The 15,911-nt window shown below is 41.8% G+C and overlaps 1 protein-coding gene across 10 annotated transcripts in view; it reads left to right on the top strand.

Moving 5' to 3' along the window:
- The window catches only part of KIAA1217 (KIAA1217 ortholog), a 1,321,668-nt gene that overhangs the window by 1,136,164 nt on the left and 169,593 nt on the right, over positions 1–15,911 (top strand). For all 10 annotated transcript variants that reach the window (XM_078663443.1, XM_078663442.1, XM_078663445.1 and 7 more), the window contains one exon: positions 10,850–10,948. In XM_078663443.1, the coding sequence (XP_078519569.1) occupies positions 10,850–10,948 (99 nt within the window). The remainder of the gene's footprint in view (positions 1–10,849; positions 10,949–15,911) is intronic.

Below are 15,911 nucleotides of genomic sequence, written 5' to 3'. Positions count from 1 at the left end.
GCCCATATATTTCATTGGCTTGTGTCATTTTGTTTTGTAAACTGTGGCTTTTCATTGGCCAATAGGTTTAGTAGTCGCTCCTTAGTACCGCCTTTTCTTATCGTGTAACCTCCCATAAGGACTGGCCCTCTTACAAGTGTTGTAACTAGGTAGGCTTCAATTACAACCTCCGAACGCTATTTCCTTACATTGTTTTCACATGCCTGCAGGTGCGTGGCTGCATTTTTTGGGGGGGACTATTTATTCACTTTTTTGTTGTTGTTTTGAAGCGCTCCATGTCGCGCTTTCATGTTAATAGAGTCCGTGCCCCTTTCTTTAGACGAGCCACGTCTAAAGAAAGGTCCGCAGCCGCAATTAAAGTGAAAGCTTGGTGTGGGGCACTTTTACAAAATAAAAAAGCATTTGTTTGTCAACTTGACAAAGACCCCTTTCTTTAGGCGTTGCTCGTCTAATGAAAGGGGTGCGGCCTCATAACGTGAAAGCACAGTAAATAGTTGCATGGCAATAGGTCTTGCATTTGCGAGACTTTAAGCTGTTGTCATTTACAATGCCAATAGCTCAAACTCTTGTAAATGTGAGACATATTTCATTGCAAATGCTAATTTTACTTCTTTCCAACCTTAACGACGGATTAAATGTCCGCTCTCTTATTGGCTCTCAACCTGTTAAGACTTTGCCCTGTCTTACCCTTCACCATCTTGAATGATTAAGGATTAACTCAAGGCACAAGTCAGGTGTACATGTGAGTAGACTGTGTCCACCCACTGCATTCACAGGGTTGTCGCTGTCGACCCTGCCAAGACGTTGGGCCTCTTTGAAATATGCTGAACTCGCCCCCTTGTAATTTTCTGACACTGGGACACATTCAGCAGGACCTGCACATTGTCTGCTTTCCTTTCCATGCAGCAACGTGCAGGCGAAGAGGGGACTTTGTTATTTTAAAATTGAGCTGGGCCCAAAACAAAGGCCGAAGTTAGGGGGCCTTCGGGCCTCCTTTTGTTTGAGTATCCTGGCTTGGGAGTTATTTGGAGCCTCGCTCTTAAATGCAAATGCAATGGAGGAGAAACAAGGGCACACAACTTATTACTTTACTTGTGCTGAAGAGAGGCATCGTGTTGGCTTTGTTCAGTCCCTGTATTTAAAAGATGTGTATGCAATGTAAGAATGTCACGTGTTGGTATGCCCCAGAATGTACACATATAGCACTTTAATTATCACTGTTTTGTTTTTATTCTCACATGTACACAATATACATAGACAATAAAACGTGTGTAAATCAATGTGTTACATAAAAACTGTGAGGGTTACAAGTGTCGGACTCACATGTCCTCCATAGCTCACTGTGCCATGGTAGAAGGATTACTATTTATGAACTGTAAGTAACAAAAGGATCTCTGTAGTAATAGCAGTAACCCACTTACAGAGCTAAATAAAATAAGAATCTATCTTCTACATGTGAGATGATGTGCTTTGCAGGAGACATGTTAATCTTGTATGACACATTGATTCAAAACTGGGACTAAACAAATCACTGATATCTCGAACAAATGTGTCAACCTCAAGAGTTATCTTGCCATTAATATAGTTCCCTACGATTTACTAAGCACACAAAGATCTCTGGAGCAGGTGCCTTAACCCCATAAGATATTTTAGTGTGCAGACTTTGCAACCAATTAAGTAGAAAGGTTTACTGTCACGTTTCTCCTGGTTGCCAATTTCTTTGTGGCAGAGCTTTTAAAAATATATATGCCTATGCTGCGGCCCAGATACTATATCAGCGTTGTCACTTTTTGTTGCACAACCCCAACGCAAAATCTAATTTGTTAAATCATGTAATGCGCTCAAGTGTACTCATGATAGACCTGCCCGACATGTGGGTGAAATGTTAAGATCTGATGCCACTTTGTGTGATTTCTTCATCACCGCAGCATCACTGCAGCACCAGCGCGGCATCACTTTAGCAACAATCAGCACCACATCAATAGCAGCACCTGATCATCACCTGAGCACCACCTCAACACCAGTACAACACCCCATCATCCCCAGTGCAGCACCACCACCTCAGCATGACTCAGCATCACTTCAGCACCAACAGACCACCGCAACATCAGCACAGCACCACCTCAGTAGCAGCACAGCCCCACCTCAGCAGTTCACCACCACCAGTGCAGCCCAACGTCCGCACCAGCCCAGCCCCGCCTCAGTAGCAACTCAGAACTAACACAGCACTACTTCAGCATTAGGGCAGCACCTCCTCAACATCAGTGCAGCATTATCTCAGCACAGCACCAACTCCACATCACTTAGCACCAGCTCAGCACCACCTGATCACCAGTGCAGCACCACCACCTCAGCATGACTCCGCACCACCGGAGCATCAACACAGCATCATCTGAGCATCCACACAGCACAACCTCATCAATGCACCCCCAGTGCAGCACCAACTCCGTATCAGCGCAGCACAGCACCAACTTAGCACAGCTCAGTACCACCACCAGCGCAGCCCTACACCGGCACCAGTGCAGCCCTACCTCAGGAGCAATTCATCACCAACCCAGCACTACTTCAGCATCAGTGCACACCACCTCAGTGTAGCATCACCTCAGCACCAACTCAGCATCACTCAGCATTATCTGAACACCAGCGCAGCACCACCTCCTCCACACCACCTCAGTATCACCCAGCATCACCGCCGCCTCACTAAGCATCACCTCTGCACCAGCATACCACCATCTCAGCACCACCTCAGTCTGCCCTCGGAATCTGGCATCTGTTGATTCTCCGCTAGTGCCCGTCCGCTAATCGTGTTGTAATTCAGGTACCGTTTCCCAACCTCTTCCCTGCCGCTGTTTATTTCCCCCACACACATAACAAAAAAAGCTTTCGCAAACAAGCATTAGAATAGGCAGGAAGACATTGCCAGCATTACATGAACAAAAAAACTCGAAGACATTTTTTTTATTTTAATTCTGTTTTTAATAGGGTCGTTCAGTTGCACATAATGTCTTCTTGGTTATATATGTGGTAACAAAAATGCTTACAACACCATTTTTTATTATAACTTTTCAACATGCTGCACAGCAACCACTTTGCTGTATAGCGTAGCTTAAAGACATTGGCAAAGCCAGTAGCTCTGGCTAAACACTTAAGGCGAGACCTATTGGCTATGCCAATGCTTGTTTAGGACTTGTGCCCTGGCTTAATTATTGGAGGCCGCCCCCCGTGTATCCTATTACAGCTCCGTTCCTGCTTACACTGATAGATTGACTGTTTGATTATGCCCTACATGCTCTTTGATTAACGCCTGCTCCCTACGCCCGAACCATGTAATCTTCAGTGTAAATATACTATTTCCTGTGTTTCATCAAAATGTAATTTGTCTAATTTTTCTGGACAGCAGTATTGATTCTGTCGTCTGTATGGCAAACGTGTGCACTTCTTTTCAGGGCTTTGAAGCCCTTTTGGGTCTCATGCACGCCATATGAAACCATAAATAGCTAAATAATAGAAAAATTATAGGAATCAAGTTCCCTTCCTGATGAAACAAATGTATCTTATTCGGCACGCGCTGACTGCAGTTGAGCGCAACAGTTATTAGAATGTGAAATTGTTTCAGCAACACAATGTATAAATTGTTGTTTTCCTCAAAGACATTTGTCTTTTTGTCATCCAGTGGAGTCTGCCCTGCTAGGATCCAAAGAGCAGCTTTGTGTTGCAGTAATTTAGTTACACCATAAACTGATTTCCAGCTTAGTAACCGTGAAATGAAAAGACAATCTTATTTATGAATTTATAAAGCCGACAATCTACTTCAAATAGATCATGAAGCCAGGGAGACATTTGTGATGATTTAATGAAAAGCAAGTGTTTCTGTGATGCTGCGTTTGGAAACATACTTAAAAGTTTGTTCGGGGTTTTTTGTTTTGTTATTGTGCTTCCAGACTGCTTTTGCAGCACATTCTTTCGTCCACTAGCAGGGTTTTAAGGGTCACTCCACAACCACAGCGGCCTCCGTACTTCGGAGGCAATAAGTCAGGCATCATTGGTCTTTTATAATGGCTGCCCTTCAGTAGTTTCATTTTGAACCAAACCTGTCTGTTCCTTTTAATGTTTTACTGAAAAGGTCAGTGGCAATTTCAGAAGTCATGCAAATTATAACTTGTCTAAATTGTCATTTTATTTATATAGCGCTATCTACCCTTGATGAGGCGTTGTTGCAGCGCTTTTCAAAAAGTAGCATTCTACTCTGGAACCCAGAGTCGATTAGTGGCAGACTGGAATAGGGAAATAGGAGTACATTCGAGCGATGGACATGTGAATCTCTTAGTTGGATTGGATAAGATAAAGGAGGGATATAGCAGGGAAGAGTCTAGAAGGGGGAGATCATAGTAGTACAAAGAGGTTTGGGATAGGTCAGAGTGGCGATAGAGGATGCATTGAAAGAGGTAAAGGATGAGACAGAGGTGTAAATTAGAGAGCGTTAAAGGTTGTTTTTTCCTACAGTAGGAGTAAAGTAATAAATATATAGAATAATTACTACATACAAAGGTATACATGTATATGGAAAATAATAAAGAGATAAAGTTGTATTATATGAAGTCCCATATATATGGGTAAATAGTTAGAAACCCCGACTTTAAAGTGTTGCTGTACAAAAAACGAATGTATTTATGTATTTGTATTAATTATTTTTTCAGTTTTTTTTAATGTTTATTTCTATTTATTATTTTTTTTCTTTTCTATTTCCCCAATATTTCAATAATACAAAAGAACTTACAGATACAAGGTTTTTAAGCATAAAACAATATATATATATATATATATATATATATATATATATATATATATTTTATCCGTAAGTAATATATACATTTGTTAAGCAGATCTATAGGAATATTTATAATTTTTAAACCATACGTAATATATATATTTGTACAAAGAGATGCACATCTAAATACATTCATATAATCAAATTATGCATGTTTACATACACCGGCATATGCTGTACATTTGTGTTTTGAATATGGTGATCATGTAGGAAAGAGCCAACTCTTGAGTAGTCTTCTAAAGATAAGATACTTACCCACGGATCTTTTGTTAGGGGTAGTGAATTCCATAGTTTGGCTCCTTGAACAGAGAAAAATGTTTATTTTTGTATGCTGGGGTTTTGAGCCGAGGTGTCAATCAGGAGCACAGGTTCCATTGTTTTATGTATTTGGTGATTTAATTCCTGATGAAAAGTGTTCTTAGTCTATGTATTGCTTTGTGGGTGTAACAAAGCAGCTTAAAAGGGGACCCTTGTGCAACCTGTAATCAATGTAGGACCCTCAAGGCAGGGGAGATGTGGACTTGCGGCTTTACATGTAGAAGTAGTCTGGCAGCAGAGTTCTGATTTCGTTGTTGTCTTTTCATGGTTGATAAAGATGGCCGTGATAGAGGCCATTGGCGTGATCAATTTTAGACAGTACAAGAGGTAGTAGCTTGGACTTTGTGTGGAAATACTAGGTGGGGGAAGATGTCAGAGAGTTTTCATAAGAATCTTGATCTTGCTAACTTATCGACTTGGGCATTCATTAATATATTGGAGTCAATGGTGATCATCTGCTTAGAGGCAACTGAAGATTTTTGAGTTTCCAATGTCTTTGGGGATTTTCAGTTTAGATCCATCAAAATCATAACTGGATATCTCCTTGCTCCATTGAAATGGGATAGCTGTCAACTACTTCAAGTGAAGTGACAAAGCTTAGGAAAGAGTTGAAGACACTACTTCACAATTTATTAACCGCACACTAACCGGTTACCATTTTGATTTTTTTTTTTTTTATGCCTTATGCTTTTGTTTGACTCTGTACAGCACTTTACTGCCTTTTGGCTAGGTCATGCTATCGAAATACCACATGCATATATATAAATATACACAAGAGAGACTCATTCTGCATGAAGAGAATTCTATTGCATATTTCCATAGCTGGTATCTCTAATCCTAGTGATAACAAAGCTAGATTATACAAATAGTTTCTACATTGATTTCACTACAGAATTAATTGCCAAGCTACAAATAATTCAGAATACGGCAGTTAGACGAGTCCTTAACCTAAACAGGAGTCATATTACCCTTGCTCTCAAAGCTCTACACTGGTTACCTATGTCAAAAGGAAAATCCTTCAAAGCCCTCTACACCAGGTGCTGGATTACATTTAAGGCATTCTGTCTTTGTTTTTGCCATGGTGCCCCTTTCATGAAGCAACCAGGCACAAACATGTAAAGTGTGCTCTATTACATAAGGGCAGCCACAAACTTACTGCTGCTCTGAGGGCAGTGCATTAGTGAAAGGTGGAGCAGCAGTTTGAAGCAGACTCATTTTTCATAGTGCAGGCAGCACTTCAAAGGGGGAACAGAGATCCCTTGGAGGTGGTTGCAGTGAATGGCGGAGGGAATGCCCCTTTAAGATAGTGCCAGGGCTGTACGTGTGCCACCACTATATGTAATACAGAATTCCCCACACAAAGGTCTTCTGGCCAATTCTGTAAAACTACAGTCATTTTGAGCACAGAAAAACAGTGCACACTCCCATTACACCGCCAGCGCACTGTATCTAATATGACTCCGGGTGATCCATAAGCTAGGACCAAACATTTTAGAGTCTACACTTAGATCATACAGCCAGAGGAGAAATGCCAAATCAAGAATTACCCACTCTCGATAATTCATCCTTTTCAGAAAATCCACCTGGGGTAGGTAGTTCTCAGCACAGACATGCTAGTTATAGAATATTTTCCTACAGAAAACAAGTATCATGAGCAACCATGGTGTATTTAGAAGACCAATAAGGTCCTAGTTTTTCCCAACACCAGGAGCCAGGTAACATAAAAAATCATAACCATGACTGACTTGTATTGGCAGCTTGCGAATCTATCCTGACACACTCCTTTGACTTTCCACTACATGCATGATACACACACACACACACACACACACACACACACACAGTACCATGCCACGTCTGGAGCACTTACTCTGGATCTCCTGCACGACACCAGTGTTCAACGCTTAGTAATGACACTTCAACAAAAACCCTGATCTCCTTCATTCACTTCGGAAGTTAGGCCTATAATGGTATGAAAGGTTAGATCTCGATGGTCTTAAAGGTACTATGAGACTTTGATACACTATGAAAGGGTTAGAACAATGATGCAAGGAAATAAAATCTATTTAAGAAATTTCAATAAATCATTTAAAGCCAATAGTTACCACATTTTGTACAGAATTATGAAAACGTCCACTAGCAGTATTGACCAAATCTGCACAGGGCATACATTTATCTAGTTTGTAGTGTCTTTCATTTAAATTAACCCTGTGTGGCCTGGATGTACCCACCAGGCCCGGACTGGCCGTTACGGGCACCGGCCAATTCCCCGGTCGGCCGCAAGGGTGGGGGCCGTTTTTGGGCCCCTGGGGGCCGTTTTCGTGACAGGGCCGTTTTTGCAGCAAAGCTGCAAAATCGGCCCTGTAACAAATTCGGCGGAAAAGCGGCCCTGGTAAAGAGCTTGGTGGCATCCCTCCTCCCCCAGGGGGGGGAGGGGGGGCCGGCCGAGCACTTTGCCAGGGCCGGTTTTGGTTCCCAGTCCGGCCCTGGTACCCACGCTTGCTTCATTAGGCTGAAACTGGTTCTACTGAAATTTCCCTTTTAAGAGAACCTTAAACTGGATTATAATTCAGATCTTAATACTCACATCACATTAAATAGAAGGACGCTGAAGTTTTTCTTTTGCACACTGGCTATGGTGATATTTTCTTTCATGAAATCGTATGTATTGCCTTACTAATGCTGTTTTCCTAGCCTCCTACCACCACAAGATGAGACATGCATCTGAATCTCAATTTGTGTTCCATCTAAAACCAAACCTAATTTTAATATTGATGAAGACCCCAACGTGCTCCTCTAGCTAATGCCCACTAGCTGCCCCTTTTTACGGTAGTTAAATGTATCTGCCCTGCTGTGTGCATTTTTAAATAGATACGTTTAGAAACCATATGTGAAGGTTTCTCTTCATTTACTATTTCTGTTGGACTTTAACCTATTACCTTTTATGGTTCATAATCTCTCACTATGTGCACTAATCTTCTTTGTGGGACTTTGGTCACTTTTATGAACATTTTTACCTCCGAATGAATCGGAGTTTGCTTCATGCTTTGAGATTTTTTCCATTTTTCCCTGCACATTTACCTTTTTGAAATTCATTTTTGACACCTGTAATTTATAACTGAGGTAATTCATAATGATAATATGGCATTCACATAGTGCCTTGTGCCACAGCTGTTCAGCTATGACACTGAATAAGCGCAGACAAATGTTTGAAGCTGGTCTGCTGTTTATGAAGCAATACGATAACCTAGATTACTTCTTTTCAAGTTAAATTGTATAAATGTTTCTCTCTTTTAGCTGACATCCAGCACCTTCAATGGGCTATGCAGTCTAGAGAATAAAACTGTTCTCTCTACCCAGTCCTGCATCACTTGCTTTCACCAACACCAGGCATTCAAGAATTTTGTTTTGTTTGATACATTTTAGATGAATTGTGACATCATTCACCCAATAGCTCCTTTTGGCAACTCCTAAGAAAGAACAATATTTTGTATTTGGTTTAAACTATAGTTTTTTTGAAAACCATACCACGCCACACTATCTTGCTCAATCATCTGTCGACTGATCGAAATCTCCATTTGGCATAGTCCTTTAACGCAAATTAAAAGGCACTGGTACATTTTAAATGCAAAGTGCTTAGGGTTCCCTTTCTCTTTGAGTATTTTAAAACCTCATTCATTGCATGCCAACTAAATCTGTTATCCACCATATAATGGACTTAATGTCTCTCTAGTAATTGTGATCATCAAATTCATCTAACCACAATATTATTAATCTGTACAAATTAGCAACATGTTTTCATAGTAGTTACTTAGGTCTTGAGGAATTCTCTATTTCTGCTATTGCAGTAATTCATTCTAAATTAAGTTATGAGTTTATTTACAGTTAGGCAGACGAGAAACTCCATCAAAATGTGATGGCTTTCCCAACCACAGTACTACAAGTGTGACTATAAAGCACTTGTAAAATTGCCTCCACTTTTGCGATGGAATATCATCAGCCAAATATAAAGCACTATGTGTCACTTCCTCTTCAGTTGACATTTTTAATCTGCTGCTGGAAAATATCTCTAATACAGTATTAGGGAGTTTCTTTCCAATCGATAAAACTTCATTCATATGCTGATCAAATGGCCGAGTAACAATATCTCTGCTGGGCTTTCTTTTAGTACTTTAAGAAGGTGATCATCACATTCCATGATGAACTTTGGTATGAAACCTGTGGTTTATGAATCTTCCTTAATCTCTGTTCTCATGAGAGTTGTCGTGTTTCATATGTTTAGCACTCCTTTTATTAAAATACATTATCAATGACCTTTGTGATAATAAATGTCATCATGACATCTGGTCAAATCCATATTTTTAAAATGTATGCTAGCTTTAAAATGAGCATTCTCGCTTCCTTAATATTTTAGATTTGTATATTCTTTAAGAGTATCAGGAAAAGGTTAACTTCTGCTAGACTTTTGCATTCTCCTGCCAAGATATTCAATTGAGACGTCTGCCATAAAACATATTATGACAAAAGTCACAGAGTCCTTCTCTGTTTGTCAACAATACAGCTTGATACGGATATATTTCCCTCTTGCGAGCTATGTTTTTCATTGAGGACCTCTAAATACATAAAAACATTTGCAGAAATGTTTATTTTTAGCTTAGTAAGCATTTACTTTAGCTTTTGCTAGTATATTCTGAGTACTAACACAAATAATTTCTGTTGACATTCAATAATATTGGTGAGATACTTTTTGAAAGAAGTATTTGCAACACATGTTGTCTTATGCAGACATACAAACATTTGTTTGGGTTGTAAAATCTGTTGTGACATCATTTAAAAGCAGTGGCGGCTGCAACTATAAAAATGTGGTGGGCGATACTCACCCTATACTGCTCCCCCGGCACCTCTTGCCCCAATCTGCGTCCAGAAGCAGGAAAGGGAAGGACTTCCTTCCTGGTCAGTGGACACCAATACAACCAATCCTGGAGCTGATCGAATGCTGAGAGCAGTTTGAGGCTGGGGGCCTGTGCCAGAAATCCCCCAGCTGTTTCACAGCCAGGGGATTGCTGGGTTTACAGTGCGCATGCCGGGCCGGTCGTCGGAATAGAGCCAGTCAATCTGACATGCGCACTGCAGAGGCAGCTGTAATCTTGCAATTGCAGGATTCAGTCCCGCCACCTGCCCTCGCACTGGGCGTTTTAAGTAAAATGGCATTCACATGCCATTTTATGTATTCGTGTGTGCCTGCTGCGCTCACAGCAAGGCAGAGCGATGCTCCTGTGCTCAAACGGAGAAGGGGCCACTGTTTAAAGAATGGCCCTTTTGAAAGTATTCTAATTAGTTTAATCACAAAGGTTTTAAGGCAGTGCATAACACTTGAAACAGCAATTTAGGACTAGAAATGTGTACAAGTATCTACTTTTAAAGGACGCCCACTTCTTGTGGCCATCGTTCGGTTTATGGTGCTAAAATAATCAGATAATGCACGGGTGTTTAGTGTCTCTGTGGTCAAATGTAAACTGGGAGCAAAGTTCCAATTCATACCCAGTAATTCACAAGTAAAATTTCCACATTGAAAATACACTAAATTGTTTTCTAAGTTGATCTTTATCTAAAGTAGCCTTCAGTAAATAATCTCTCTCTTAACAGGAGTAACTAAGTAAGCACATCTGTCTCTAACGCTCTGTTCATTCTTTGGGTTTGCAGGGAGAGGATGCAAGCCATGGAGAAGCAGATTGCCAGCTTGACTGGTCTTGTTCAATCAGCACTTATGAAAGGGCCCGGTCCAGCCTCGGAACCTACCAGGTGAGGACCATCTGTAATGCTGTTTTAGTTTGTTTGTTTGTGTTTACAGAAGCTACATTCTCAATGAGTCTGTAAATCGCCTTGAGTATTTCCACTGTGGAGTTAGCAATGAAAGAACTTCACTGTTTGCTGACATGTTCCAAGTCAACGTTTCTGTCCGTTTCCAGATGTTAGGAAACAGCCTCCACGGTCCCATGTTAGTTGGAGTATTATTGTGCAGCTGCAACCACAAGTTGTTAGAATGAAAGTTATAATTTGAACAGACTGTGTTTGTTTGGGAAGAGCAATAAATATGTTTTTTTCATCAACAGGCGTCAACAGTTATTTTAGCTCGTCTTTTCCAGGCTATGTTTGTGAAATGGGAATGGATTTTGAATGATCACAAAGGGAATATAAATGCACAACGAATTTGAAGAGATCCGTGGTTCAGAATTCTGTAGGGAACATAAAACAGTAAACCTCAAAATGCTAAAATTTTACTTGTTAATGCAGATAAACATAGTGGTTTGAAAATAACACTTTTTTGCAGTTTGCTTGATAGCTCTGCCAGATACTGTAGCCAATCAACTCTCAGAGAAAGCAGCGACTTTTCAGATGAAAACCTTTACTGTTGTGTGTGGCTTCTTTAATCTTTGAAATAAGGCAGTAATGTTTTTCTTAATGGAGATGTAAGCCTGATGAGGGCAATGACCCATGAGATAGCAATATTAATTGCACGGGGAAAGAGTTAATAGTTCAGTGTTTAGAGTATGACATTGTATTGGTTGCTGGGCAGTGGGAGCTCCCTAATGTGTGGCTTTGAATGTAACACATGAAGGTCGGCTATGATTGCCACCCATAGTCATTCAAGCAATGAACTGACTCTGATATTGGCCAGTGCCTTATGCTGGGTGGCAATGACATGGCTGCTCGTGCACTGTTACCATTGTAACATTGACTTTACTGGCCAACATGACGAGATTATATACTTCTGATTATGACACCAACAAGAATATTGAGGGCTGAATATCAAGGGACAAATAGTGAAATGTAAGCGTGTATAGGGAAGTATAGATTCACTATTCTTATCCCAGTATTTACGTACCTTGAAGATATATGTACAGAGTAGGTACATATATCTAGTTAACTATAGAAAATCTAGACTTACTGCCGATATATTTTTTCAATATTTTGTCCTCTACATTCTGATCCACCGATATTTTGGGATAGATATTGATGGTGCACACTCATGCCAACATACTTGTGGGAGAAGGACCAAGGAATAATGTGGTGCTGTGCCTGTAGGCACACCACCGATTTTACGTCTACAGCCACCTACAATGTAAAAAATGCTTTTGAGACTGTTGCCTTGTCTTGCTGAGAGGGTGAGGGAGAGAGAGGAAGCATGAGGGGGGGGAGAGAGAGAGAGAAAGGGAGGGCGAGGGAAAGAGAGGGGGAGAGAGAGAGAGGAAGGAAGGGGGAGAAACAGGTGAGGGGGAAGAGATCTCTGTACACCATTACCAGAACTGTAAGGGAGGGTTGGGTTAACATTGGATTCAAAGCTCCTTGGCTCCTTATGCTTTAGAGTTGGAGAATCAAGTTCCTTGAATGAAGTTGTTCTAAAAGGCTGTGCACAAGGAAGTACCGCTGACAGCAGCACAGCAATTTGTTTTATAGAGATCCTTAAAACTAAATCTCATCGTCAGAACTCGCCAGAATTTGTACTTTAGTCCTGATAAGGAATGTATTAGCAGCAAACGTCTTCAATATCTAGAAAGAACACAACTAGAGCTGAGATGGGAAACCCCTCAGGTGCCCCCTTGAAGTGCTACACCACCCATCGACTACTAAACACCTCCAGTACCTCCCAGACTTATCGGGAGATTTCAGCTCCGGATACCGGCGGAAATGGAATGGGTGGGGGAGAGGGTGCCCACTAATTATGGATACATTCCAAAGAAATCAATTTAAAAAGTGTTATTTTTTAATTTGCCTATATAACTTTATTTGATGATTTTGCACACACTCATCAGAAGCTGAGCATTTTTAGCTTATCTGTAGTATTTTCAAATTTGTTTAGATCCATCCATGGTTGTCCCCAGTTAAAGTGAAAGGGATCAAAAAACAACTATTTTGCTTATAACTGTGGTACACTATGGCGAATCCACATGGAATGTGGCAGTGCTTTAACATTTTTAGTGTTCCGTGCTTTAAGTTTTATACACATCCTTCAACGTAGCAAAATTAAAGTGAGTGCAAAGCTGTCTTTATGTGCTAACAACTTTAGAACTGTTTCAATAAGCTGCATCAAATTTGTCATGCATGCCAGCAAAGTTAGAGTTGTAGAAGCGTCAATAAAAAATTTGATTTCCTAATCACTTTGGAGCCATGTGATATATTTGCATAAACTTTTTGGTACCGGAATTTGGCAAACTGGGTAAACAGAATGAGCAGTGGGAAGCTGGCTGCATGGGAGGTTGGCTGCCTGCAGCAAACTAGAGCTGAATGGGATTAAAGGCTACATGCATGGTGGGTCTGCCAGCCCCATCAGTCCATTCCCATTCCATATGGCTGAAGACCCTGCCAACCTGGGGTGGCTGCAGCATCATCCATCAAACATCCATCAAACTGACCCATTATCATTGACCATTATGCCTATTATATATATCAACCACATACATCCACACAACCATCGGTACAACATAGGAAGCAGCTCATAAGAATGTTCCTTTAAAAAGGAGTTTAAGCTATTGACATTGCAAGTGACAATGCCTTTTTATTTTTGTTTTAGTTTTAAAAACATAATTAAAAGGCATTGTCATTTACAATGCCAATAGCTTAAACTCGCGTGATTGCGAGACCTATTGCATTGCAAATGATTGTTTTCTGAGGCAACTGCCTACTTGTGTAATCTTTCTTTCTCAGAATCTCTGATTCATATTCCTTCACGTGTATTGGGGAACTTTACTTCATGTGTGACCTACTCTAGGCAACTCTCTTTAAATGCCTTTCTGTGTAATGGAGAACTTTCTCTCGGGTGTAAAGATCTCCCGCCCTGTGTCCACCTGCGTACACCCTCAGTGCACTATTTGCCCTGTACTTTCCCGTTTAAAATATCCCTCTTGATGTGTCCATGTACTTTAGCAAAGCTCTTGAGTGTACCTTTGTGTCATGCCCTTTTTTTAAATTACTTTTTAACACACATTGCTTTGCCACATACACCCGATATTTGTGCTTGTAGTGCCAAATGCATAACCGAAAAGGCAGAACATCAAGTACCAGAATGCACCTTGATTTGGGCTGAAGTGGAGGTCCCTGGGCGCACTTTGCCCATAGCCGACGTTTATAAGGTCTGCATGATGCAATTCCCGCATCGACACACCCTACTTTATGTGGTTTCCACTTCACCATGAGCCCCCTTCCCTCATCATGGACTGACCCTACACCTTGCAAAACCCCACCTCTAGACCACAACTTATAACTTAGGCATTGAAAGAAAACAGAAGGGCCTTCGGTAGAGGGGCAACGCCCTGAGAGGTGGCAGCCCCTTGGCAGCGGGCCGGCTTTACATCCATGCCCGCTTCATGCCCACAGTTGCATCTTCTTAGCAGTTCATGTCAACTGTGTGGGTCGGCTGTGTATGCCTTCGCAGTGTCTGCTTAGGACGTGTACTTCAGGTAGTGCTGTGAGTATTTCTCTTTTGTGCTGCATCGGTGCGCGGAGTTGGAGTTGATGCGGCGCTCTCAGTGCGCACTTTTTGAGGATTACTTCATGCTGTCTGTGTCATGGAGGATGTGTGTGATTGCTTTAGTAAGATTAACAGGAGACCACATACGTAGGATGTATGTGTTTGTGTGACATGTTTATATCTGCTATCGCTAGTTGCATGTATGCAGGGCTGACGTAGCGTCTGAATGTGTGTAGTTGTTCGTGTTCCCCACACTTGCGTTTCATTTTGGGGCGGTGGCCCCAGTTTGCAATGTTGGGTAGTTCTGGCCTGCTCCACCCACCCCCGACAGTGGTGCAATGCATGACTGTTGACTGGCCACTTCCAGAAAGGCAACACATAAAGTGGCATGCGCTGCAGCAACGTGTCCCCAAGCAAAACTGCCCAGATGTCTCAGGAGCTCAGAGGTAACCTGGTATCTCAATGCCCCGAGCACTAGGCTAGCAGATGGTACAGGAGAAGGTGGCCCAGTCAGCTCTTCTGTATAAGAGATGAAAGCAGGGAGGGGGCGGAGGCACAGTGTCTGGATTAGAGGGACGCATAGCACAGTCCACGACAGACACTGTGATGGAGAGGCAAGGAAACAGCGGCAATAGACATGCCTGCTGTCTCGCGGATTGAGAAAGGGACAGAGCCAGGGAGTTGTGGAGTCTGCGGGAAGAAGGAATGTCTGCCTGATGGAAAATGAGAGGGAGACAAAGTCAGGGGGGAGGGGGCAGATGCCAAAAATCTGGGAGTGGGATAAAGGCGGGAAAGAGTTGGGTGACAATGAAACACATGCACTGTCTGAGGATGGGGAAACGGAGACAGAGGGAAGAAAAGACAAACCTGGTGTCTGGGGATGCGGGAAGAGTAGAGGGCAGATTTGAGAGGAAGATAACCTTGATGTATGGGGATGTGGGGAGGGAGAGAAGGAAGCAGAGGGGCGATAGAATAGACAGACCTGTGGGGGCTTTGGAAAGGGAGAGACTAGGGCAGAGAGGTGAGAAAAAGACAAAATAATGTCTGGTAAAGGATGAAGGCGAAAGATGCAGAGAAAGAGTTGACAAAGAGAGACCTGTCTCGGATGTGGGAGACACATTGAAGAGAGGAAGACATGCCTGGTGTCTGGTGATGTGGGAAAGAAAGATGGGGGGGGTGATAAAGGACAAATTGAATGTCTGTAGATGTTGCTGGAAGGAGAGAAAGGGAGTTAAGCAAGGTCAGACGTGCTGTCTAGGAACAGTAGAAAGAAATGGAAGGTACAGAGGTAAACCA

Source organism: Lissotriton helveticus, chromosome 10 (assembly GCF_964261635.1).
Source record: "Lissotriton helveticus chromosome 10, aLisHel1.1, whole genome shotgun sequence".
In the NCBI taxonomy this organism is placed as follows: domain Eukaryota; kingdom Metazoa; phylum Chordata; class Amphibia; order Caudata; family Salamandridae; genus Lissotriton; species Lissotriton helveticus.
The sequence above is the reverse complement of the archived record's forward strand: the minus strand, read 5'-3'. Positions and strand labels throughout refer to the sequence as shown.